General features: G+C 46.9%; 1 protein-coding gene across 7 annotated transcripts in view; it reads right to left on the bottom strand.

Annotated features, from left to right (window-relative positions):
• Nucleotides 1–25,303, bottom strand: part of THADA (THADA armadillo repeat containing) — a 335,311-nt gene that overhangs the window by 26,648 nt on the left and 283,360 nt on the right. For all 7 annotated transcript variants that reach the window (XR_009496408.1, XM_015473463.3, XM_024999384.2 and 4 more), the window contains one exon: nt 22,842–22,973. Coding sequence is in view for 6 of the 7 variants with exons in the window: in XM_015473463.3 (XP_015328949.1) it covers nt 22,842–22,973 (132 nt within the window). In the remaining variant the exon portion in view is untranslated. The remainder of the gene's footprint in view (nt 1–22,841; nt 22,974–25,303) is intronic.

Here is a 25,303-nt window from a genome sequence, read left to right on the forward strand (position 1 = left end):
CCTTGGAAGGAAAGTTATGACCAACCTACAGAGCATTTTCAAAAGCAGAGACATTACTTTGCCAACAAAGGTCCATCTAGTCAAGGCTACGGTTTTTCCTGTGGTCATGTATGGATGTGAGAGTTGGACTGTGAAGAAGGCTGAGCACTGAAGAATTGATACTTTTGAACTGTGGTGTTGGAGAAGACTCTTGAGAGTCCCTTGGACTGCAAGGAGATCCAACCAGTCCATCCTAAAGGAGACCAGTCCTGGGTATTCATTGGAAGGACTAATGCTGAGGCTGAAACTCCAATACGTTGGCCACCTGATGTGAAGAGTTGACTCATTGGTGAAGACCCTGATGCTGGGAGGGATTGGGGGCAGGAGGAGAAGGGGACGACAGAGGATGAGATGGCTGGATGGCATCACTGATTTGATGCACATGAGTTTGGGTGAACTCCAGGAGTTGGTGATGGACAGGGAGGCCTGGTGTGCTGCGATTCATGTGGTCACAAAGAGTCAGACATGACTGAGCGACTGAACTGAACTGAACTGAATGGCAGAAAGTGAAGAGGAACTAAAGGGCCTCTTGATGAGGGTGAAAGAGGAGAGTGAAAAAGCTGGCTTAAAACTCAACATTCAAAATACTAAGATCATGGTATCTGGTCCTAATCACTTCATGGCAAGTAGATGGGGAAAAACTGGAAGTAGTGACAGATGTTATTTTCTTGGGATCCAAAATCACTGAAGACAGTGACTGCAGCCATGAAATTAAAAGATGCTTGCTCCCTGAAAGTAAAGCTATGACCAACCTAGACAGCATATTAAAAAGCAGAAACATCACTTTGCTGACAGAAGTCCATATAGTCAAAGCTATGGGTTTTTTCAGTAGTCATGTATGGATGTGAGAGTTGGACCATTAAGAAAGGGTGAGCAGTAAAGAATTGATGCTTTTGAACTGTGGTGCTGGAGAAGACTCTTGAGAGTCCCCTGAATTGCAAGGAGATCAAACCAGTTTATCCTAAAGGAAAGCAACCCTAAGTATTCATTGGAAGGATGGATGCTGAAGCTGAAGCTCCAATACTTTGGGCACCTGATGCAAAGAGCCGACTCACTGGAGTCAGCCAGTGAGATTCACTGACTCACTGGAAAAGACCCTGAGGCTGGGAAAGATTGAAGGTCAAAAGAGAAGAGGGAAGCACAGGATGAGATGGTTGAATTGCGTCAACGACTCAGTGGACATGAAGGTGATCAATCTCCGGGAGACAGTGAAGGACAGGGAAGCCTGGCGTGCTGCAGTCCACAGAGTCACAAAGAGTCGGACACGACTGAGCGACTGAACAACAACCCTTTGATGGATGTTTAGGTTGTTCCTTTGTTTCCTGCTTTTCTTCTAAACAAGAGAGAAAGGAATAAGTTCGTACATAAATCTTTGCACTTGTGCATATAGTTTCTACAGGATAAATTCCTAAGTGGAATCACTGGACCAACTGCTGTATATACACAAACACAGACACACACACACATATATACACTAAAATTTCTGAAGATAATATTGAATTTCCTCTAAAAATGTACCAATTTAGTCTTCACCAGCTATGATCATGCCTGTTCCTCCATACCCTTAGCCATCCTGGGTTAAAGGCCATCTTTTTATCCTTTGCCAGTAAGATATGGGGAAAATGCCAGGGCACTGCTGTTCTGGTTGGCATGTCTTTATTATGTCTGGATGGCCATTTTTCCCATATGTGTACTGCTCATGGCTATTTTTTTTCCTTCCACAAAGTGCTAGGTTTAAATCGTTTGCCTCTTTTTCTATTATCTTCATTTATTGATTTTCAAAGAATTCGTTGTAGGCTATGGATAAAAATTTAATTGTCTAAAATAATGCAAAGTTGGACTTCCCTGGTGGTCCAGTGGTTAAGACTGTGTTTCCACTGCAGGGGACGTGAGTTTGACCCCTGGTTGGGGAATTAGGGTCCCACATGCTGCGAGTTGCGGTCAAAAAATTTAAAAAATAAAATAAGGCAAATAGTGTTTCTGCCTCAGAGGAGTTTAAAAAAATTTTTTTTTTTTGCTGCCATCGGCATAACTTATTTACAAGATGGTGTACAAATATGCAAGTGGTATTTTACTGTTGTATTTTTATTTTAAATTTACAGTTTGCTTGCAACTTGGTCAGAATGTGGCCTACAAAGGTTCCTACTTCATGGAACTGAAATTTTCTTGATGACTCAAAATATAATCAACTTTTATAAATGTTATGTAGTGATTTGAAATGGATGCTTATTTTCTATCCTCAGATTACTAAATTCAACATAACCCAGCTTTTAAATATGGCATTCAAATCCTTTATAACCTTATTCACATTTAATCTGCTTGACTTTATAAATTCTGAGGAAGGAAGGTTAAAGTATCTTACTTTGGTTGTGATTCTAACAATTTTTTCCCCTAATATTTCTTATAGCGTGTCTTTTTTGAAGGGGATATATATTTTGATGCTATTTTGCCTGATACATGAAAGTTTATACCTGTTACATCTTCTTTGTATATTACATGTTTTATCACTTTCCAGTGCATCCCTTTCTGACAACTTTCCTGTTGTTCAGTTGCTATGTCGTGTCCGGCTCTTTGCAACCGCATGGACTATCGCCCACCAGGTCCTTCTGTCCATGGGATTTCCCAGGCAAGAATACTGGAGTAGGTTGTCCTTTTCTTCTCCAGGGGATCTTCTTAACCCAGGAATCAAACACGTGGCTCATACACTGCCAGGTGAATTCCTTAACAACTGAGCCACCGGGGAAGCACGACCATCTTCCTGGTTTTTGTCAAAATTTTAGTCTGTCTACTATTTCTTTTGCTACCTTTGCTTTTGTTTGGTTGCCATTTGCCTGGAACAGTTCTGTCCATCCCTTTATTTTCAACCATTCCATGGCATTTTTGGGGTATCTCTTGTGTCAAAGTGACACAGCTAGAGGTACGCCCTTCTTCCTCAGTATGAGAACTCTAGGTAATACATCTAGGCCAAAAGAAAACACTTCTCGGCACACAGTGCAGCTAAATATGGCCACAGTATCAGTGTGTGGCCAGTGAGAGGTCCACAGGGTGCTCTATGGGACTTTGGGAGGGCTCCTGAAGAGGGAGAGGGCGCGACCGCGTTACTGCTCTTCGTTCTTTCCTTTCTTCTCATCTGGAATGAGGACTGGGATGGCTGAGGCTCTCAGTAGCTACCTGGGACCAAGAAGTGACCTTGAGGATGGAAGTCATGTGTCAGGAGAGGGAAGCAGGAAGACAGAGGAAGTCAGAGGGGGTCCCTCATGACTGAGAGCTGCCAATCAGCCTGGAAAACGCCCTGGGGACCCCTTTAACCCAAGAGAGAGAGGAACTTCCACTGTGTTCAAACCATGGTCAGTTTGGTTTTTCTGTTACATGGAGATATCAGATTTGTAAAAATTACATCAGATGCTGCCTTTTTTGGGCGGAGGGGGGACTCAATCTAAGAGTAACTGTCTTTTTTTTTTTTAATGATTTGAGTCTTAATTTTTATTTCAGTTATATTAGCAGTTACGTTAAAAACGCTTAACAAACATATCTGGACATTTGTTTTCAAGAAAAACCCTTTCAGGTTTTATAGCTCTGAGTATGGTCTCTTGAGCCACATCAACATCCCCCATGAACCCATGAAATAATGTGGAATCCTAGACCTACTGTATCAAAAGCTAATTTTCACAAGATCCTCAGAGGTCATCTGTGTACACAGTAAAGTGTGAAAACCACTGCTTTAGAGGGCACTGGTGCCTCCTCCCCTCTTCTGGATACTGTTCATCATCGTCTCAATTTCCTACTTAGAACCTGGGAATTCATCAGCAGGGCATTCCTGGCCTTGGAAGATCTTGCCCTCACCTCTCCAGTTCTGGTCCTTCCTCTCCCACCCTACTCACACTTTCATGCTGGACCACGTATAGTCCCCTAATGTGTCATGGCACTCCCTGGGGACATACAGAGTTCTCATCTGGAGCCCACCTAACAGCCACTGCCCTTCTTCCTTGCTAACAGAAATTCAACTCTGTTATGGGAGGTGATGCATGCAGCTCTAGGTGATGTATGTAGCCCCATCTCATTCTCCTTTGCATGATTCTTCCTCTCTTGGCCTACCTGGGGAGCTGAGATGGCCATGTTCCCAGATCTAGTCAGGGAGATATGCAGAGGTATCTACTAGGGGTAGGGGGTTGGGAACATTTTTTTCTTCCTGATAAAGAACCTTGTGATAAGCAAACTGTATGTTCTTGCTCCTTCCTTCCTACCTAGAATGTTGAGCAGCTATCTGGAGATTCAAACAGTATCCTGTAACCATGACAACCAGCATGAGGTCAAAAGTCAACCTGCTGAGGATCACAAAGCAGAAAGACAGGAAGAGCTGGATCCTGGTGTGGGAGTTGGTTTCTTCGACCCATTCCTCTTTTCTCTCTTCCTCCTTTCCTCTTTTCTCTTCCCAAATTCACTCTCCCTTCACCTCTCCTTTAGCTGTTATAACATGGAAGTGAAGTATATTCTAGCTCATTAGCTATATTATACTGGATTGCCTATTTGAAATTTATTGGTTTAGTTCAGTTCAGTCGCTCAGTCGTGTCCGACTCTTTGCGACCCCATGAATCGCAGCACGCCAGGCCTCCCTGTTCATCACCAACTCTCGGAGTTCACTCAGACTCACATCCATCGAGTCAGTGATGCCATCCAGCCATCTCATCCTCTGTCATCCCCTTCTCCTCCTGCCCCCAATCCCTCCCAGCATCAGAGTCTTTTCCAATGAGTCAACTCTTCACATCAGGTGGCCAAAGTACTGGAGTTTCAGCTTTAGCATCATTCCTTCCAAAGAAATCCCAGGGCTGATCTCCTTCAGAATGGACTGGTTGGATCTCCTTGCAGTCCAAGGGACTCTCAAGAGTCTTCTCCAACACCACAGTTCAAAAGCATCAATTCTTCAGTGCTCAGCCTTCTTCACCATCCAACTTTCACATCCATTCATGACCACAGGAAAAACCATAGCCTTGACTAGACGGACCTTTGTTGGTGAAGTAATGTCTCTGCTTTTGAATATGCTATGTAGGTTGGTCATAACTTTCCTTCCAAGGAATAAGTGTCTTTTAATTTCATGGCTGCAGTCACCATCTGCAGTGATTTTGGAGCCCAAGAAAATAAAGTCTGACACTGTTTCCACTGTTTCCTCATCTATTTCCCATGAAGTGATGGGACTGGAGGCCATGATCTTAGTTTTCTGAATGTTGAGCTTTAAGTCAACTTTTTCACTCTCCACTTTCACTTTCATCAAGAGGCTTTTTGGTTCCTCTTCACTTTCTGCCATAAGGGTGGTGTCATCTGCATATCTGAGGTTATTGATATTTCTCCTGGCAATCTTGATTCCAGCTTGTGTTTCTTGAGTCCAGCGTTTCTCATGATGTACTCTGCATATAAGTTAAATAAGCAGGGTGACAATATACAGCCTGATGCACTCCTTTTCCTATTTGGAACCAGTCTGTTGTTCCATGTCCAGTTCTAACTGTTGCTTCCTGACCTGATTTCTCAAGAGGCAGGTCAGGTGGTCTGGTATTCCCTTCTCTTTCAGAATTTTCCACAGTTTCTTGTGATCCACACAGTCAAAGGCTTTGGCATAGTCAATGAAGCAGAAATAGATGTTTTTCTGGAACTCTGTTGCTTTTTCCATGATCCAGCGGATGTTGGCAATTTGATCTCTGGTTCCTCTGCCTTTTCTAAAACCAGCTTGAACATCTGGAAGTTCACGGTTCATGTATTGTTGAAGCCTGGCCTGGAGAATTTTGAGCATTACTTTACTAGTGTGTGAGATGAGTGCAATTGTGTGGTAGTTTGAGCATTCTTTGGCATTGCCTTTCTTTGGGATTGGAATGAAAACTGACCTTTTCCAGTCCTGTGGCCACTGCTGAGTTTTCCAAATTTGCTGGCATATTGAGTGCAGCACTTTCACAGCATCATCTTTCAGGATTTGAAATAGCTCAACTGGAATTCCATCACCTCCACGAGCTTTGTTCATAGTGATGCTTTCCAAGGCCCACTTGACTTCACATTCCAGGATGTCTGGCTCTAGGTCAGTAATCACACCATCGTGATTATCTGGGTCGTGAAGATCTTTTTTGTACAGTTCTTCTGTGTATTATTGCCACCTCTTTTTAATATCTTCTGCTTCTGTTAGGTCCATACCATTTCTGTCATTTATCGAGCCCATCTTTGCATGAAATGTTCCCTTGGTATCTCTAATTTTCTTGAAGAGATCTCTAATCTTTCCGATTCTGTTGTTTTCCTCTATTTCTTTGCATTGATCGCTGAGGAAGGCTTTCTTATCTCTTCTTGCTATTCTTTGGAACTCTGCATTCAGATGCTTATATCTTTCCTTTTCTCCTTTGCTTTTCGCTTCTCTTCTTCTCACAGCTATTTGTAAGGCCTCCCCAGACAGCCATTTTGTTTTGCATTTCTTTTCCATGGGGATGGTCTTCATCCCTGTCTCCTGTACAATGTCACAAACCTCAGTCCATAGTTCATCAGGCACTCTATCTATCAGATCTAGGCCCTTAAATCTATTTCTTACTTCCACTGTATAATCATAAGGAATTTTATTTAGGTCATACTGAATGGTCTAGGGGTTTTCCCTGCTTTCTTCAATTTAAGTCTGAATTTGGTAATAAGGAGTTTATGGTCTGAGCCACAGTCAGCTCCTGGTCTTGTTTTTGTTGACTGTATAGAGCTTCTCCATCTTTGGCTGCAAAGAATATAATCAATCTGATATCGGTGTTGACCATCTGGTGATGTCCATGTGTAGAGTCTTCCCTTGTGTTGTTGGAAGAGGGTGTTTGCTTTTCATTATATTACCTGTTTCTCCAAACCATCACTCTAAAGTGAGACCAGTAGGTTTTTTGCTCTCTGAGAAGCTGAAATTATTTTTCCCCATGGGTCAGAGCCAGCCCACTCTCATTTAGGCAAACCTAAGCTTGCTCTCTCACCCCCTGTCCTCCTCCATACCCAGGTGGCTGGCCTTGGTTCTAGCAGGCTGTGTCACAGGGTACCTTGGCTATTGGGACTGATTTAAAAAAAAAAAAAAAATCCTGTGGTTTCTGGGGAGTAGATGTAAACTGGAGTGAAAAGAAATTAAAGTTTGAAATTCAGTGAACTTTTCCCTGCTCCTGACATGTGAATAATGACTTGCTGATAGAAGCGGCTTTTTCAAAGATGAAAAACAATCTAAGATTTATGGACAAGTCTGTTCAAAAAGACCCAGCATTGCTTGGAGCCAAGGTAGAAACAATGTCAGGAGATTCCTAGATGTTTTCTGGTTGGAGGAAGGACAGGGTAGGGAGGAGTTTGGGGGAAAAGATGGCAAGAAGATGGAGGGAGGGGTTGGAACTGGCAGAATAGAACGCAAGATGGTTGGCACTTGGGATGATTTCTTGTGCCGAGTCTCTGAGTTCTAGAGTGACATGAACTGACAACCATTTCTGGCTAATGGCAGTGAGACACAAACAAAGCTGCTTTTTCTTAATTGTCTTTACCTAAATGTCCTGAGGCTCACACCTCCTGCATGGATGGTGAGGAAGATGGGGGCCAGAAAAATTGTCCACATTAAGATAAATGAATCTTTTGTCTGAAACTGGAACTTGTGCTTTTAAGGGTTCTGCCTCGTTGCTGTGCATTTCCTTGTTGTTCAGTCGCTCAGTTGTGTCCCACTCTTTGTGACCCCATGGACAGCAGCGCATCAGGCTTCCCTGTCCTGCACTGTTTCCCAGAGTTTGCTCAAACTCATGTCCACTGAATTGGTGATGCAATTCAACCATCTCATCCTGTGCTTCCCTCTTCTACTTTGGCCTTCAATCCTTCCCAGTATCAGGGTCTTTTCCAGTGAGTCAGATCTTCTCATCAGGTGGCCAAAGTATTGCAGCTTCAGCTTCAGCATCCATCCTTCCAATGAATACTCAGGGTTGATTTCCTTTAGGATAGACTGGTTTGATTTTCTTGCTGCCCAAGGGCATTTCGGGAGCCACTAGAAAAATATACCTGCCAATTTCTCAGAGTCAAATGTAAAATTCTTGGTCAGAATTCTGCTCATGGTAGAACCAATCTCTTACAGCAACGGCTGTCCCATGTTCCTTCCTGAAAGGCCAGGGTTGGGGGAGGAGCCCCGTGGGAGCAACTCTGTCACCATGTGTCTGGAGAGCCTCCTGGGTCTTGTGGGTGCAGAGCCAACATTTCTGAGTGTATATTTTATAACCACAGCTTCAAAGTATAAAAATAGAGTGTGAAAAATAAAAACAGGGCTCACAATCAGAGCCTCAGTCACCCTGCTGGTTAGAGAGGTTAGAGGAATAATAAAATTAGAGTAACCCAACTGAAAACTTGAAGAGCACTCACGCGCCTTTGCAAGGAAAGTTCCTGGACCAGACTTCTGCATGGCCTTTCCCAAGTGCTTAAGGCAGTTCAGCTCCCACTTAAAGTCTGTTATCACTCCTGTCTTCCCAGGGAGTTATTTATGAAGGAAGGTTCCCCAGCCAGCCTGCCAAACCAGGCATCTTGAACCGGGATGGCCAAGGTAGGAAAAGCCAAATGAAAAGCCCACAAAGGCTGTGAGGGTCATGGGTGGAGCTGGCGCTCAATGCTGCTTCTTCAAACTCACCCAAGCTGTAACTCAAAACCTGAAAACAACCTGAATCCTTTTCCAAACACAAACCGAATCTTTTACGTCACGTTCCATATATTTTCCTAACTCCATTCCCCAGCCCAGCCCCGCTTCACAGCAGAAACCAATTTGCTGAACACAGTAGGTTCTGGGAGTTTTCCTCCTCGAAGCTTTCATTTGGAACAGATTAAGGAGGAGGAGAGGGTAAGAATCTGACTTTTTTTTCTTATGCTTTTGAAAGAAAAGTAACACACTGGTGACTTTGAAGCAGAACCACTATATTCTATGACTGGCTTTGAAAAAGATCAGGAAAATTTCATTTTCTAGTGTAACGAGACAGGATGGCTTGGGGAGCCCCTGACAATCCATCCTAATCTAAAGACCCAGCTTTGTTTGGATCACTGGGAACCCTTGGACTTGTCATGAGGCTGGGAAGGGGACTCTGACCCACGGGGAGCTGCCCACCTCCAATCTTGTGTCTTCATTTCTCTCTCAAAAAAACCCCCCAAAAACTAAAACATGCTTCAGGACAATATGTCAGCCTGACATGAGTGACTCGAGAAGTTTACCCGTTTTTGCTCTGATGAAGGCTCCTGACCTTAAGAAGTTTATGGTGTGGGTGGGATCATAACCAAGAAACAATGGAAGACCTTAGCAGTGTGAGTCTGACAAAAGGAAAGAGAATACAAATGCCTGGAAGGTTTTGTGGGAAAGAAGGACCTGGAGCTGGGCCTTACAGAACCATTACCATTTATGTTGGTAGATAAGGGCATACATCACACTCCAGTATTCTTGCCTGGAGAGTCCCATGGACAGCGGAGCCAGAGGGCTATAGTCCATGGGTCGCAAAGAGTCAGACATGATTGGCAATTAAACAACAACAAAATGAGGACATACCAGGCACGAGGTCAATATGGGCAAAAGCACAGAGGGAATGGGTAAGATATATGTAAAGAGATGACCCTGGGACTCTCTCCCCTACTCCCCATTCTTGGGTCTCTTCTAAGTGTGGTTTCCCCATTAAAGAGATACTTTTCCAGTAAATTCTAGCTACGGGTATTGCCACTGCAAGGCTTGTAATCTTGCCTCCTAATAAAGTTTGTTCGCAATTTGAGTGATGTGTGTTCCTAAGAAACGCAACAGAGATAAGTAATTAAACTTATCAAGGCAGTGAGAAATTGTAGATTAAAATTCTTATTGTGGATTATTGATTAACCTCCTTTTCTTACAAAATTAGCCATATGAGCTGCTAAAAAAAATAATTTGGATGCAAATACAGGGAAACCCTGTTGATTTTAAGTAAATAACACCTGAGAGGGTAAACTCCCAATAGCTTAAGGCCAGAGGCTCTATCTTAATTATGTCTGTGTCCCTGGCGATTAGCAAGTGGCCAGAACTTTCCAGGAACTCAGTAATTAGTATATGTATGAAAACAAGAAGATGGGAAATGGCGAGACGTGATGGTCCCATCTCTCCAGATCAATTTCCCCTCCGTACAGAGGAACAGGCTTTCTAGCTGCATAGGCGTCATATTTCCGAGCCTCTTATGCCGAGCCGTGTGGCACACGGACGAGTCCTGGCTGATGGGGTGCCACTGGAAGTGGTGTATGCGACTCCCTTTCTCCCGCTCACTGCATGGTGGATGTGGCGGTGGGAGCCGGAACTGCTGTCTTGGACCACGAGAGGGACAGTTGAGACTGAGACTGGGAGGGCACCCAGAAAGGGAGTATGGGTCCCTGATGACGGTGGAGCCTCAGTCGTCCACCAGCCTTTCTGTGAGAAGGGAGGGACACGCCACTCATTCATTTAGGCTGCTTTTCACTTGAGTCTGTTACAGGTGCCAAATCTAGACATCAGCTGTCTCCAGTCTGAAACCCCAAGAAAATACCTTAGAAAGTCCATTTTAAGATGGGCCCCAAACTAAGATCTTTAACTGTGTTCCTGTAACTGGGGCACTTCAGTTGAAGGTGGGGGGAGGGTAGAGAGGGAAACAGAGAGAGAGACGAAGAGACAGAGGAGGTGAGCTGCCGGCAAGGCCGACCTTTGTCTCTGATCCTCACCTGATGCTTTCGCCCTCACTCCTGTGCATAAGCCTCACGAGAAATCGCTTTGGAAAAGCTGGATTACTGCAACACAGTGAGGAGTTCCTCATTTAGATGATGGTGGGAACACTTCCTCCTTCCTCAGTCCTGATACATCAGAAAACTGGCCAGACCATAATCTCCTAAAATCCTGCTCTCCTCAGAACTCCTCTTGATACACTTACCTCCTAACTGCTGCTGTGTACAGTCTACAAAGAGCCATCCGGAGGGCATATGGATTTATAACCCATCAACCCATTCATGATCTAAAGGTACACACACACACACACACACACACACACCTTTCCTGTGCACACAGATAAAAACACTCCTGGAGATGCCCTGTCATTACCAGGGCCACCTCCCCTTTTGTTCTGTCTACACCAGGTCCTGCTACATGGGTTCTTAAAGTCAAAAAAGAGGAGCAGGGTCACGGAAGACCAGGCTATCGCTCTGAGAGACTTGAGAACACGGCTCGAGGGTTTCGTAGGCAGGATGAGGGCCTTACAAGTCTCTGAGAGGATGCTGAGGAATGAGGGGCTAGTGCGGCGGCCAGACGTGACTTTTCAGGCAGTAGCTGTGTTGTAACAGTTTGCGTTAGACCATCCTTTGGTTGCTGGGACCAGAAGATGTTCTCTGGCAAGTCTGTCGGTGAGAGTACTCGGCGGGGCTGGGAAGAACACGGGTCCGTGCCCACCACAGCGGAAGAGACTTCCACTCTCTGAGAGTGGGAGTCAGGCCCGAAGCTGGGGTGGAGGCTGGGGGTGCTGCTGGCCTCAGTCGTCCTAAGCAGCCCAGGGGTAAGTGGAGATGGGGGCCATCTCTGGTCACCCCTGGCAGAGAAGGGACCCCAACTCATGAAACTGGCTCAGGTTTCAAAAGGCAAGATTGCACACACGGGTGCACACGAGACCCTCGCATCCTGACAGGGCCTCTCGGGGGGACGTGGCGGCCCCTGAGCTCAGGAACGAAAGCGCACAAGAGGAGAGTTGAGGCCACGAGCAGGAGAACGAGGATCACAGGGCACTGGGCTCGCCCTGACGAAGAGGGAAGATGAGACCCACACCAGCACCATATGGCCTGAGCCCCAGACTGTGGGTTCATCATTGCCCATGAGGCCGTCACCTTGTGCCCCGGGAGCTTTCATGAGCAGCAGCAGGGGAGGCGAAATGATGCAAAAATGACTGTCATTTCCTCTAGAGGAGCCGGTTGTTGTCCCTCTGAGGCTTAGTTACTGGGAGGCCATGGAAACAATCCCATCACCCTAGCAACTAGGTGGAGGCAGGGTGCCCCGCGGCGGTGGTCACCTGCTCTGATTTAAGACCGGAGCATTAGTCTGCATCTGCTTCGGCACATCAGTGGGGGCGGCTGCCAGTGACGCACTCAGTGAGACGCAGGTGAACGTCAGGAGCCCAGGCTTCCTGGGACAGCGACTGATGGGAAGGACATTTGGTACGTGTTAACTGGGGTTCTGCTGGGTCAGTCCACCGAACCTGGGGTGGGTGTGTGGGGCTCCTGTCTTGATCACACATGTTAGTCTTGAAGGAATAAATGGGAAAATACAGAACTAATTCCTGCTCAGCTACTCTGCTTCAACAGCCATTTCCCCTTGCCCTCTGCCCAGGCAATGCCAGGGTCTGCTTGGGAGTTAGCCTCACAATTCCTAACTTGTTGTTTCCTTCCCTGGAACCTACTGAGAATATAGATGGACATCCAGATGGCCCTGGGAGAAGGCCCAGGAGGGAGCAAGGCCGTGGAATCTCAGGGCTGACGGCAGGGTGTGGTTTTATTGCTGGGAGATGCCTGGTTTCATAGAACACTCTGTTCTTCCACCCCTATGATGCTGGAGTTCCTCCAAGCTCTCTCTTCCAGGGAACCTTCCATTTCCTCTGCCTTATGCGACAGCATCCACCTTACCCTCGATGGGTTCTCTCCGACCCAGAAGTCTGGATTATTCTCAGTGGGCAACTGACATTTCTGTCACTTCGTTTCTATAAATTAATAACGGCTTGGGGAGCAGTGGAGAGAAGCGCTTTTCTGTGTCTCGGGGGTCTGTGTTTTAGGCCTCGTTTCCTTACTAATTATGTGACACTGGGGCAATCACTTATTTACCTGGGCTTCCGTTTCCCCAACTGTAAAGTAGAGGCTCTAAAAGCCTCAGATCGTGTGATTCCTTTTCTCTAGGAAGGACAGGAAAATAGGGGCACACTCAGCATTCACAGAGGACCTCCTGCCACGTCTGGCTGCAACTGCCCCGGCCGCCACAACTTCTATTCCCTTTTCTAGGACAAATTCTGTGTGTCTGAAGTCTTGGGGCTCCAATCCATTTTCCTGGTTATGATTCCAGTGTTGTCTTCTTTAAACACAGCATTGCGTTTAGAAGACTCCCAATGTCCACTTTCTATTAACTCCTAGGTTCCAAACCTAGAGGCTCGGCTTAGACTCCTTTTCCTGTCTTAGAAGAAGTGTTGAGTGCAAAGCCTTTGTCACCACAGAAGTGAAAAGCCTTTGTCACCACAGGATCCTGAACTCCCACTTGAAACTTGGCCAATTTCAACTTGAAACTTATCTCCCACAAGACCCGGGGTCCATTACTTCAATTCTCTGAATTTCAGAGAAATTTCAGAGAAATTCAGAAGATAGTAAAATGGAGAAGAGAGTGAAGTATTTCGCAGAGTGACTGTGAAGATCACAAAAGGTAAAATGAAGCAGGAGCCTCCAGAGGGAAATGTTCTCCCCCGCTGCTGGCCCACCCTGCCCTGGCCTACACACCCAGACCAGGGCCCCAGGAAGAAGGGGCCCTCATTCTCAGAGCTGCAGCCACCAATGTTTGCCTTCCAGATGGATTCATTTGGCACGGGTCCCAGCCCACTGACCATAGCCTGATGATCAACTGAAAGGTGTTCCCTGGCTGGGCACTTCCCAGGGCCAGCTCCATGCTTGACCCAGGGGCCCCCACAGATGAAACCCTTGCTCAAATAAAGGACAGGATGGAATGGGAGGGAGAGGGGGAATTAATCCAGGACCTGCCACTGCAGAAGAGGTGGGTCTAACTGTGGCTGAGTTAACCCGCCCTAACAAGGACCCTGGAGAATCCCAGGGACGGGGGAGCCTGGTGGGCTGCCATCTATGGGGTCATACAGAGTCGGACATGACTGAAGTGACTTAGCAGCAGCAGCAGCAGCAACAAGGACCCACCATTTCAGGGCAACTCCACAGCTGAGCATCCACACAGCTCTACCTCTTCTACCTTAAGTCGTTTCTAAAAACACACTAATCTCTATTGGGTTTAATTACTGTGATTATACATCCCTCCATTCCATTGATCATCAAGAGTGATTTTTGTTGAGCATCTATTATGTACTAGGTCCTGGGAATATAGTAACAAGCAAAGCAAGCAAAAATCCTAAATCCCTGGAATTTTTATTCTGGTGCATGCATGTTAAGTCGCTTCATGTCCCACTCTTTGAGATTCTATGGACTGTAGCCTACCAGGCTCCTCTGTCCATGGGATTCTCCAAGCAAAAGTATTAGAGTGGGTTGCCCTGTCCTCCTTCAGGGGATTTTCCCGATCCGGGGATCGAACTCCCATCTCTCACGTCTCCTGCGTTGGCAGGTGGGTTCTTTACCACTAGTGCCACCTGGGAAGCCCTTTATTCTGGTGGAGAGAGACAAATAACAAGGTAAGTAAACAGTAAAATAATAAGACGGTCCAAGAACCATGCAGAGAATGAAATCAGCAGGGTGAAGTATCAGCAAATGATTGGGTGGGGTGGTCAAGGCATCTCTGCAGACATGACACTGAAGCTGAGATTGACAAGCAAGGCGTCAGCTGTGTGGGGCCAGAGGAGACCATTCCAAGCAGTGGGCTCAGCTGGTGCAAAGGCCCTGAGGCTTCATGAGCCACAGGACCCCCACAGGAGGCCAGGGTCCTGGAGCTGAGAGAGAGGGAGAGGGCCTAGCAGGGGATGAGGCTGGAAAGAGAAGGCAGGGGTGAGGCTAGAAAGAGAGGCGGGGGTGAGGCTGGGGAGGGCTTTGTCCGTTACTTCAGGAGTGGGGTTTTATTCCGAGAAGGAAGGGAAGGTCTGAGGAGGGGAGCAACATCCTCTGATCTGTTCCCTAAGAAGGGCCCTTCAACAACATCAGGGACTGTGGACTGCCGGCAAACGAGAAGACGAGAACAGAGGCAGGAAGGCCAGGCTGGAAGTTTTCGCCAATGTCCAGGTGAGAGATCCTGGTAGCTTGAACTGGCACGTGAAACAAACCTTGTGGACAGGCACTTTGCAAATATTTGTTGGATGAATATGCATGATGTCACCACTTCTGGCTTCATACTTAAATAGTAAAAGAAAAACCTGTGGTTTATCTCTGTAGGAGTAAGAGGAGGAGTGAGAAAACAATTCAGGACTTAAAAATACGCACAAGGGATGAGCGAGGCAAGTAAGTTTAGCTTGTCCCCAGGGGCATTTAGGTCAGGCTTCGAGGCAGTTATGAGGGGAATTCTAGCGTGGTGGTCACTGTTCTCGAGAAACAGGGATTTGGTACCTGCGTGTGAGATGACACTCATGGGGGCTTAAAGGTCCAAAATGGAGGCTGGGGCCAGTCTCGGGGGCCTCCGAACAGAAGAGACACTTTGGAGACAGTGTATCTGAGTAGAAGAGGAAAGAAGCTGTTGGAAGGCCGAGGCAGGAGGGAGGCCAGACCCAGAGGACCGGACCCTGAGAACCTGCAGGAACCAGGAACAGAGCAGGGCCTTCCGCCGGGCACATGGCCGGCGGGAGGCTCTGGAAGTTCCAGGATGGAGCTGTCTGTGACTCAGCACGAAGCCCGTGGGCCTCGGGCTTTGCTGACCGAACGGCCACCGCAGGGCTGCTGTGTAATGTCACAGTGACCCGGTCTCCCTCCCGGCTTGCTCAAGGGCTGGAGCGCGTGAGCCACGTTCACACTCTTATGCGGTCCCTAGGGCTCTGTGTGGTGATGACAGTGTGTGCGTGTCTATGTGTGAGGGGCGGGGGGTGTGTGGTAGGGGGAGGAACATGTCTAGGGGGAAACTGACCAGGCGCTGGCTCTCTTCTTCCTCACCTTGCCCTGGCTGTGTAACTGTTTCCAATTAGCCCAACAAATAAGACTATGACCACCTGCCTCCTGCCTGGTTCTCTCGCCTCTGAGTCTCAAGTTTTCTACATCCTACTCCTGTCTACACTCTTCCCTCCCTGCTAAGCTCCATCCGTGTTCTCGGATCTCTGTGGCCCTCGTGCAGAGCACAGAGGCCCCAGCAGTGTTTCCTGGTTACCCCAGGGCCATGGCCCAGAGTCCCCAGGCTGGCTCCCTGGCCCTGCAGTCTGAGACTCAGACCCAAGAGGTGTGAGTGAGGAAGGACCAAACAGTCTGGTGGGGCTGCCAATTCTTACCCCACAAGCCCCAGACAGTGAGTCATGCACAAAGACGGCCTCTCCAGATTGTCCGAAGCAATGAACACCACGCATAGCACCTTGGGCCAGTCCTAGCAGGGAGGGTCAGTCTGCCCGTTTTGGAGCTTTGTTGTTTCAAAGGGCACTCTAATATCCTCAGGGAACTCATGACTGATGACTCCACTACCGACTGGTAGGTGGCCTATTGTGGTGGAAGATCAGCTATCAACACCAACTGAGTACCTACTGTGTACCTAATAGAAGACAGTCTCTAAACTCATGGGCTAGTTGGGAAGATAGAACTAAAGTGTATGAAAGAGCAAATGATAAAAGAGTAGGAAATCAAAGGCTGTTCATAACCAAACTGCTGCAGGAGTTCAGAAAAAGGGGAGATCTTGGAAGGTGGGGGGCATTGCAGAGAAGGTGGGATTTAGGGTGTCATCCCTAAACATTTCTATTTGGCAGAATGAACAGGCATTCTATGATTGTTTTGTGGTGGGGGACATGGTGGAAGGGAGGGATGAGAACTCCTTGGGGCTAGCACTCCAAGGAAAAGAACCACCCATGGCTCATGTCCATGAGGAAACGTGTGCTGGCTTCTCTCTCCATTTCTGTATCTGTCTCTCTTTCCCAAAAGTCCTTTATTCTTTTATAACTCTCTCTTCATAAGAAAGTTTCTGCCTTTTATCTCAATTATATCTAAAAAAACAAAAACAAAGTTCCTACCACGAAGTCATCATTCTTGAACCTAAACACTGACAGTGGTTTGAGGTCTGGACCTCCTTGTTAACTGGCTTCTTTCTTTTCCTGCATCAACCAAAGCGACTGTTGGGTATCAGAAACTTGTTTTGAATCTCATAAACAGAAACAAGGAAAGGAAGGAGGGCTTCTGAATCAGGTGGCATTCCCTGGCTGAAGCTGGAAGAGGAGGGATAGAGGGAGATCCTGAGCCAGAGAAGGTGAGGAGCCTGAGGAGGGTGCTTCAGAAGGCCAGAGCAGGCTAGAGCACCACAGCCCGCCCCCTGCATCTCCTCCGGCTCACAGTGAGCACCCCCTCTGCAAGGTGAGCATGCAGGGTTCCACCTCAGGCTTCTAGATTCAGCCATCTCTGCAGCACCCCTCAGGTCAGACCCTCCATCCTCTTATCCTAGAGTTTTCAAGTCTGACGCCACTGTATCAAATGAGACCCAGCAGAGACCGTGTATCAGAGACAAAGGGTTCTACAAAAAAAGAAAGGCTATGCAAACTGTCATACACAGGATGGATAAATATCAAGGTCCTACTATATAGCAGAGTATCCTGTAATAAACCACAAGGAAAAGAAAATGTCAAGAATATATGTACGTATAACTGAATCACTTTGCTGTACGGCAGAAATTAATACATTATAAATTAACTATACTTCAATAGAATTTTTTTTTAAAGGTTATGGAATAACCTCAACTTGCTGAATTTTGGCCATCTTCTACACCTCTGGGTGTGTTGTTTTTCGAAGGTGCCTTTCATCCTCTCCTCCTAAACAGGCGGTTGAAGTTTGTACCTTCACAAGCCTCCCCTGCTGCTTCCACCTAGAACTCTGCCTCACGCAGAGTCACACAAATCTAGTGATTGAAATTTAAACAGTGTCCAGGCTGGGTTTTTTTTTTTTTTGCCTCATATGGAAGCGCTTGTTCAAATGAGCTCGGATGTGAAATCCTGGGGTATGAATCTGTAAGACAGAAGTGAGCGAGCTGCTCAGGTGGAAGCAGAGAGTCCGGGAGGCAGGAGCAGCCCGGCGATGGCCTTTAGTGTCTCCTGCATCTGCCATGAGAGCACTTTGCAGAGCGTTTCAGGGCTTGATGTCAAGTCAGAGCAGGGGCAGGAGTGGGGTGCAGCCCCACCTGGAGTCCTGACTGAACACTGTCTCTTCCCTCCTGAGAATTGCAATCCCTTCCTCTTGAGTCCCAGGGCTTCCCAGGAGGTGCTAGTGGTACAGAACCCACCTGCTAACGCAGGAGATGTAAGAGACGCAGGTTCGATTCCCGGGAGGAGGGCACGGCAGCCCACTCCAGTATTCTTGCCTAGAGAATTCCAAGGATAGAGGAGCCTGTTGGGCTACAGTCCATGGTGTCGCAAAGTGGGACGTGATTGAAGTGACTTGGCACGCACGCACACGAGAAACACCACATGCGCCATTTCTTCTGTTCCTCTTAGCATCTGTGACTGGTGTAGAGGGGAGGGGAGATGATCGGGGGCGCAGGTCCCGCTGATGGGGCTTCCTCACGTCCAGAGCTGAGGGAGCCTCAGGGGTGCTCAGAGTGTTAGTAACAGCCGAGCAGTTCCACCTTCCAGGTGACCGTGTGGGGCGGAGCACGTGCTGGAGCACAGTGGAACTCGGCAGGCAAAGAGGCGAACAACAAATCCACCCTCCCGAGGGCTATCTAAACACCAAGTTATTTCCTCCAGGCCTTCCAGAATCATTAACTAATTCACACCACAAACTTCTACCTCAAGCCGGCTGTGTGCATAGTGACTGGTTTCAGGCAGGCCTCTTCCATGCTTTGTGGTGGAGTGCTGGGCCTCCCAGCGGCACTGCGCTGTGTACTGGAGAGGGAAGGACAGAGCCAACAGTGTGCGCTGTTCCTCCAGCAGATAAAGATCCCCCTCTGCCCTCTCATTTTCCATTGCCGACGCTCCAAGGCCTAAGGAATACTCTGTCCCAGATCACGGTGACTGTGGCCTCTACATGCCTTTCCTGATTCCCAGTAGGTTCACTTCCTGGAACGCTCCAGTCCTCCTGCTCTGTCAGTGCCAGAGGCGTGTTCAGGTACCTCCCTTGGACACCTCCAGGTTTGAAGCCTTGAAGTCAGCTCCGCTTTCCCTTCTCTCCCACCGCCCATGAGCACAGCCCCCAGTCCTCTTGAGTCTACCCCATACTCTCTCCATCCCATCACTGCTGAAGGCAGCTCATGAGGACATTAGCCCACCAGGCTCCTCTGTCCATGGGATTCTCCAGGCAAGAATACTGGAGTGGGTTGCTATTCCCTTCTCCAGGTGATCTTCCCAACCCAGGGATCGAACCTGGGCATCGCAGGCAGATTCTTTACCGTCTGAACCACTAGGGAAGCCCGAGGATGCTTGATACCAGCTCCCAGCTGATCTGTCTCACCCTCCACTGACGCGTCTCCAGCCCTGATCCATCTCACAGGAGGCTTCTAGAAAGAGCTCCTCAGGTCCACATTCCTGGCAGCATTACTCCTCTGTCTGAACCCTCGCCGGTCTCCCTTCACCTACAGAGGAGGTCTTTGGCCTGGGATTCAAAGCCATCCAAGTGTGGTGGCCGCCCCTGCTTTTCTATCTCCCCTGGCCTCAGCCTGTGATCTGGCCACACACATCCGCCAGCTGCTCCCCAGAAAGCTCTCAAGTTGCCCTCAACTTCAAGTCTGGCTCCGGCTTTTTCTTCCACGTTGAAATGCTCTCATTTGTGTGCAGCTTATCCCTTGCTTTGGGCAGCTCCACTCTGAGGAACCTCCCCAGGCCCCACAATCAAAATGCACCCCAACTTCTCCACATCCCCAGCAGGTTGTCAGTATGAGCACAGAGCTCCTTCTGTCCCTATCCAGCTGTCATTTATAGGATGAGATCTCAGAGGCAAGGACTCCTCATGGTTTCTTTCTTTCTTAGGAGGAGAAGAATTAACACTTAGCCTTCTCAAAGAAGCCATTAAGTATTAGCCTTTTTAATATGATTATTTTACTGTGGCACTTTTTAAACCACTGATTTGAGGACAAAATTATGTACATGTATTTTCAAATTCCCTGGTGGCTCGATGGTAAAGAATCCACCTGCAATGCTGGAGACTTGGGTTCGATCCCTGGGTTGAGAAGATCCCCTGGAGGAGGGCAAGGCAACCCACTCCAGTGTTCTTGCCTGGAGAATCCCCATGGACAGAGAAGCTTGGCTGGCCATGGTGTTGCAGAGAGTCAGACTAAACAGTGACTAAGCACAACACACACAGCACATTTTCAAGGTCAGTAAGACCCCCTGGAGAAGGAAATGGCAACCCACTTCAGGATTCTTGCCTAGGAAATACTATGGACAGAGGAGCCTGGTGGGCTATATATAGTCCCTGGGACCACGAAAGTTGGACACAACTTAGCGATTAAACCACCACCACCCTTTTCAATGTACTTAAGACTCAGTAGTAACAATTAACTTGGAACACCAAAGAGCAAGCCAGTAGCAGAGTATGCTAGAAAACCCCTGTATGTTCAAGGAATGTGAAAACTTCACCATCAGCTGCTTGGTATCCTTGAGAGATGTCAAAACAAGACAATACTGTTCTAGTGAATCAGCTGGCTAAACATTGACTAGAGCAAAAAATCAGGGCGTGGTGCCCAGTTCTCAGTTACTTTCCATCTAAAGCAGAAAGATGTGCGTTTTTTTGCTTAAGAAAACCACGCTGCATTATGGAGGTTCTGTCTAAGCATTGCTATCAGGCAGAACAGAGAATACATGGGGACACGGTGAACGATATCCTCACACAGTGACGTCACGCTGCTGAGACCTCTGAATGTGAGGAATCTGGCTTGGCTTTGAGTATTTGGATGCAAAATTCACTCAAAATGAGTTTTTAAAAAAGGTGGACGTGGGGCAGGATGTTTTCACATAATTTACGTGAGAGAAGTTACACTGGGGGGTGGAATACCCGACAATCAGGCAGATGATCTATCAATATATATACTGTATTAGTCTTTTCTAGTTGTGGAATTGGATTTTTAAAAAAACATTTTATTTTGAAATAATTTTAAGCATACAGAAAAGATGCAAGTATAGTAACTACTTGTGTTTACTACTTACACACACAATTTTATTTTTTCTGAGCCATTTGAGAGTAAGTGGCAGTCACTGTGCCCTTCTCCACCTTAATATTTCAGATGTCCATTTCCTAAGAATAAAAATACTCTTACAAAACTATTGTACGGTTATCAGATTCAGGAAATTTAATATTGATTTTAATCTACAGACAATATTTCAATGTTGTCAGCTATTCTAATCATTTTCCACATGGCTTTTCACCCCTCCAGTACAGGATCTGGTTCAGGGTAACATACTACATTTAATCGGTCTAGATTCTTGTCTTTTTCGCACCTCAAATCTTCTTTTATAGATCAAGATGGGGAATACAAAGACAAGTAGCCTTTTACATTACTTACCCCTCGAGGCTTTCACACATGGAACTGTAAATGCAAAAGACACTGAATATACAATTCCTGATTTCTATTTCTTGAGAAAAACCAGAAGCAGGGAGAACACAGTAATGAACTTGGAAAAATTCGGAAAGAAATCAAAGTAGCAGGGCAAATACTCTAAAGATTAGGAGAGAAGAAGCCCACTTATGAATTCCAGCATGAAATGATCTTTGCCATCTTTGGTGAGAGGGTCCTATAGTAATCTAGTGAGTATTACATTCTACCAAATGCTTACTGAGCACTCGCTGGGTGCTCCATGTATCCTTCTAAGGAACATGTATAATTGGAAAAAGGAATAAATCATTCATGGCAGAATTTGGGGTATGAGGAACTCTGAAAGCTTGGGACAGGGATGGGAGAAGGCTGCTTGCACAATGCTCGCAGTGCCAAACTGAAGGTTTTCCCACTGAGAGGCCAAGCTGATCCTGGCTAAACTTGAGTAGTATCATGGGAGATTACTAACACACTAGCTTCCTCTACATATGCAGAGAAAAGTGACCAGACCATTATAAGAGAAGACTCAGGTATGGGGAAGTTCACACATTCCAGAAGAAGCTCCCAGGGGAATGAGGGACCTCGAGTCAGGTACCAGCACTATATGGCTGCTTCCCCTCCCGTTCTGCTATGCATCAGTGTAAACTTCCTTGCTCAGCTTGTGACTACTTGTCTCAAAATGGTGTTCTTCTCCCCTTTGGGATGGCTGGTCCAGAGCTCTTTCCTGAGATCTAGCCCCAAATGCAGGGAATCCAAGTCTACCAGAGCAGTTACCTCCCCATATGGCCATTTGTTTAGAGGTGTGACCTTGCTTCTATTCCACTTAGCCCTGTCCCTTCTACCCAGAGGTCCATTTTCTGTCTTTAGCCTGGAGTCCCCTTTTGCTTCCACAGCACTTGCCCTCACATACAGGTAACCAGCGTCCAGAGCTCTAAAAAAGCTCTTATTATGAGCTGAGTGGTTATGAACTCAGAACTACTCATCTAGGCTGCTCCTCTTTCCACTCCCCTCCGGCCTCCTGTCACCACCAAATGAAGAGCCAAGGCACAAGGAGGATCAACTTGAAATGCACGGAGGAACCAAATGATGGATCTGTAATTCCTGGATTATGTAACCATGGAGAAAATCCAGACTTGGCCTTACTTAAAACGAATGACCATGTAACCAAGAGAAGGTAAAGCAGTTTTTCTCTATGATGTCCTAGAGGAGGTGTCAGCAAACTGTGGCTAGCAGATCAAATCTGGGCAGCCACCTGCTTTTGTAAATAAAGCTTTACTGGAACACAGTCCCTTGTCTGCCTATTGCTTAGGCTGCTTTCTCACTAAAATGGCAGAGTTCAGACGGAGATTGAATAGCCTAAAAGATTCACTCTCTGGCCCTTCACAGAAAATGCGTCAACTCCTGTCCAAGAGCTCTGAGGCATCGAAGAGAGATAAGCACAAAGTACCTGTTGACTGGTGAGTGTTTTCCTGTGACATGGCGGTCATCACAGTTTCCGTGGCTGCATCTCGGACAACTTGCTCCTCACTTTGCAGGAGGGTGAGGACACATTTCCAGAGAGCAAGCGTATCCTGCAGTCCTAAGAAGGCCAAAAAGAATTCAGATTACCTAGGACGCAATCTACAGGCTGGCACAAATAACTGCTTCAAATCCGGTACTGAATGAGTTATTCCTTTTTTTGTGGGTATTGCAAGGAAGGGAGACCTGAGAGTCAGATAAAACAGGAACAGTGAGGACCCTAAGGGGGCAGGTTTGGAAATGTCCTTTGGAATAGGAAAGGCTTTTGGAGGCCCCAGGCAAGGCCCTCGGAGAAGGTATGACCTGGCTGACTCAGGCCTAGCTGTCCACAATGACTCATATTTCTCAGGAATGAAACTTTATGCCTCAAGAGTGCTTTGGGGAAACTAGCCAAGTGTTGATCTGAGTGACTGTTTGAGCTTATAAATTCTGAAAGCAAAGTTTCAATCAAAATTGTGCTTTGGGCGGGGGGCGGCAAGAACCGAAAAAAAGCAAAGAGCCACGATATAGGTTGCGCCATGTCCTGACCGCCGCCGCCCCCTGGGCAGGGACCCTGTCAAGTCCACATGCCTGGTGCTGCTGGGGACCCCAGAGAAGGATCAGAGAGCGTCTGCCCTTGAGCGACCAAAGTGGACATCAGGTGGAGAACACACGGTGAGGGGAAGGCAGGGCTGGGAACGCGTGGCTGTGACTCATCACAGAGGCAAGGTCCCTGGGGCTGGTGTAAGGGAGGTGGGCTGCATGAGAGTGGGAAGGGCTGGGGCCTCAGAGGAAGGAGGCATGCTGCCCAGGTGGGGTGGGCCGCCAGGAAGACCTCCACTCACCATCCCCTGCCTGCTTAGTGGGGAACCAACTCTGCCGTGAGAACTCTCCTTATCCTACCCTCTCCCACATCCGTCCACAACTGCCGCCAACGCTTCAGTCATTCTGAGAATAGTAATGGCTCCCTCTGGGGTTTGTGCTCTCTGGTTATAAATCTGGCTTTAAATTTTACTGTCTTTCCTTTTTTTTTTTGGAGTTGAATATTATTTCATTCATTTTTTTCTTTTTATTTATGATTTTTACTTTTTTAACTGGAGGATAATTGCTTTCTAATAATACTGTGTTTCTGCTGTACAACAATACAAATCAGCTTAAGGACACATATATCCCCTCCCTCCTGAGCCTCCCCTCCATCCCACTACTCTAGGTGGTCACAGAGCACCAAGCCGAACTCCCTGTATTATATAGCAGCTTCTCCCTAGCTATCTGTTTTACACATGGTAGTATATATATGGGGCTTCCCAGATGGTGACAGTGGTAAAGAACCTGCCTGCCAATGCAAGAGACTTAAGAGATGCTGGTTCAGTCCCTGGGTTGTGACGATACCCTGGAGGAGGGGACGGCAACCCACTCCAGTATTCTTGCCTGGAGAATCCCATAGACAGAAGAGCCTGGTGGGCTACAGTCCATAGGATCGCAAAGAGTTGGGAACAACCGAAGCAACTTAGCATGCACACACACAGTGTATATATGTCAACACTACTCTCTCAAGAATCTATCCATTCTATTTGTTCTCGGGTTTCAAATTTTCCCTTCTTAATATTTTCTTATACCCTGAAAGTCCTCGATCTTTCCTCTTTAGTCCATTTAAATTTTTCTTTCTCCTTAAAAACTCTGGTCTGTCCTTCACTTGTCCCCGTGCACTTTTATGTCTTCTGCTTCTCAGTTCTGTACCTGTTTTTCATGTTATTGCAGGCCATCAGCTACCACCGACCTCCTTCCTCATTGCCTGTAATGCTCTAACCAGCTCCAGCAATTCATGATGAACTAATGGCTTTTGCCCAGGACTCAATTTCACTCAGGAATGCTACATTATTCCATATACAGTTTCCTGACATGAACTTGGGTTAGAACAACCGAAGTCACCCGGAAAATGTGCTGCAAAATGATATTATCCTCCCTGGAGAAGTGTCACCAAAGTATATAAACCTTGACTCTTATTCTTCTGGGTCCAAAGATTAAACAAAAATGGTAGCAGCTCCTCTTTTAAGTCCCCCTGTGGGTGTGAAAAAAATGCCTAAAAGTCACTTAGAAGAAAGATTTAAGAAGATACCAAAGACAACTGCTCCTCAGAGAGATCCAGGGACATGAGACACTTGACTGGTCTGAACTCCGATAACACTTAAAATTTGAAACTCACCATCTGAAAAAGCAATTCTCTCTTTTATTCTGAAAATCTTTTCTCCACAACTATACTGAAAGCTCCCTGGATGCAGGGACCATGATTTATTCTCCAGGGTTGGGCATGGAGGAGGAGTATAAAAACAGAATTCCAGTAACGGATGGAAGAGAATCCCAGTGTGGTTAATGTGAGTGTAAGATGGCAGGAGAGGGGCAGGGTCAGTACTG

This window comes from Bos taurus, chromosome 11, assembly GCF_002263795.3.
Source record: "Bos taurus isolate L1 Dominette 01449 registration number 42190680 breed Hereford chromosome 11, ARS-UCD2.0, whole genome shotgun sequence".
Lineage (NCBI taxonomy): Eukaryota > Metazoa > Chordata > Mammalia > Artiodactyla > Bovidae > Bos > Bos taurus.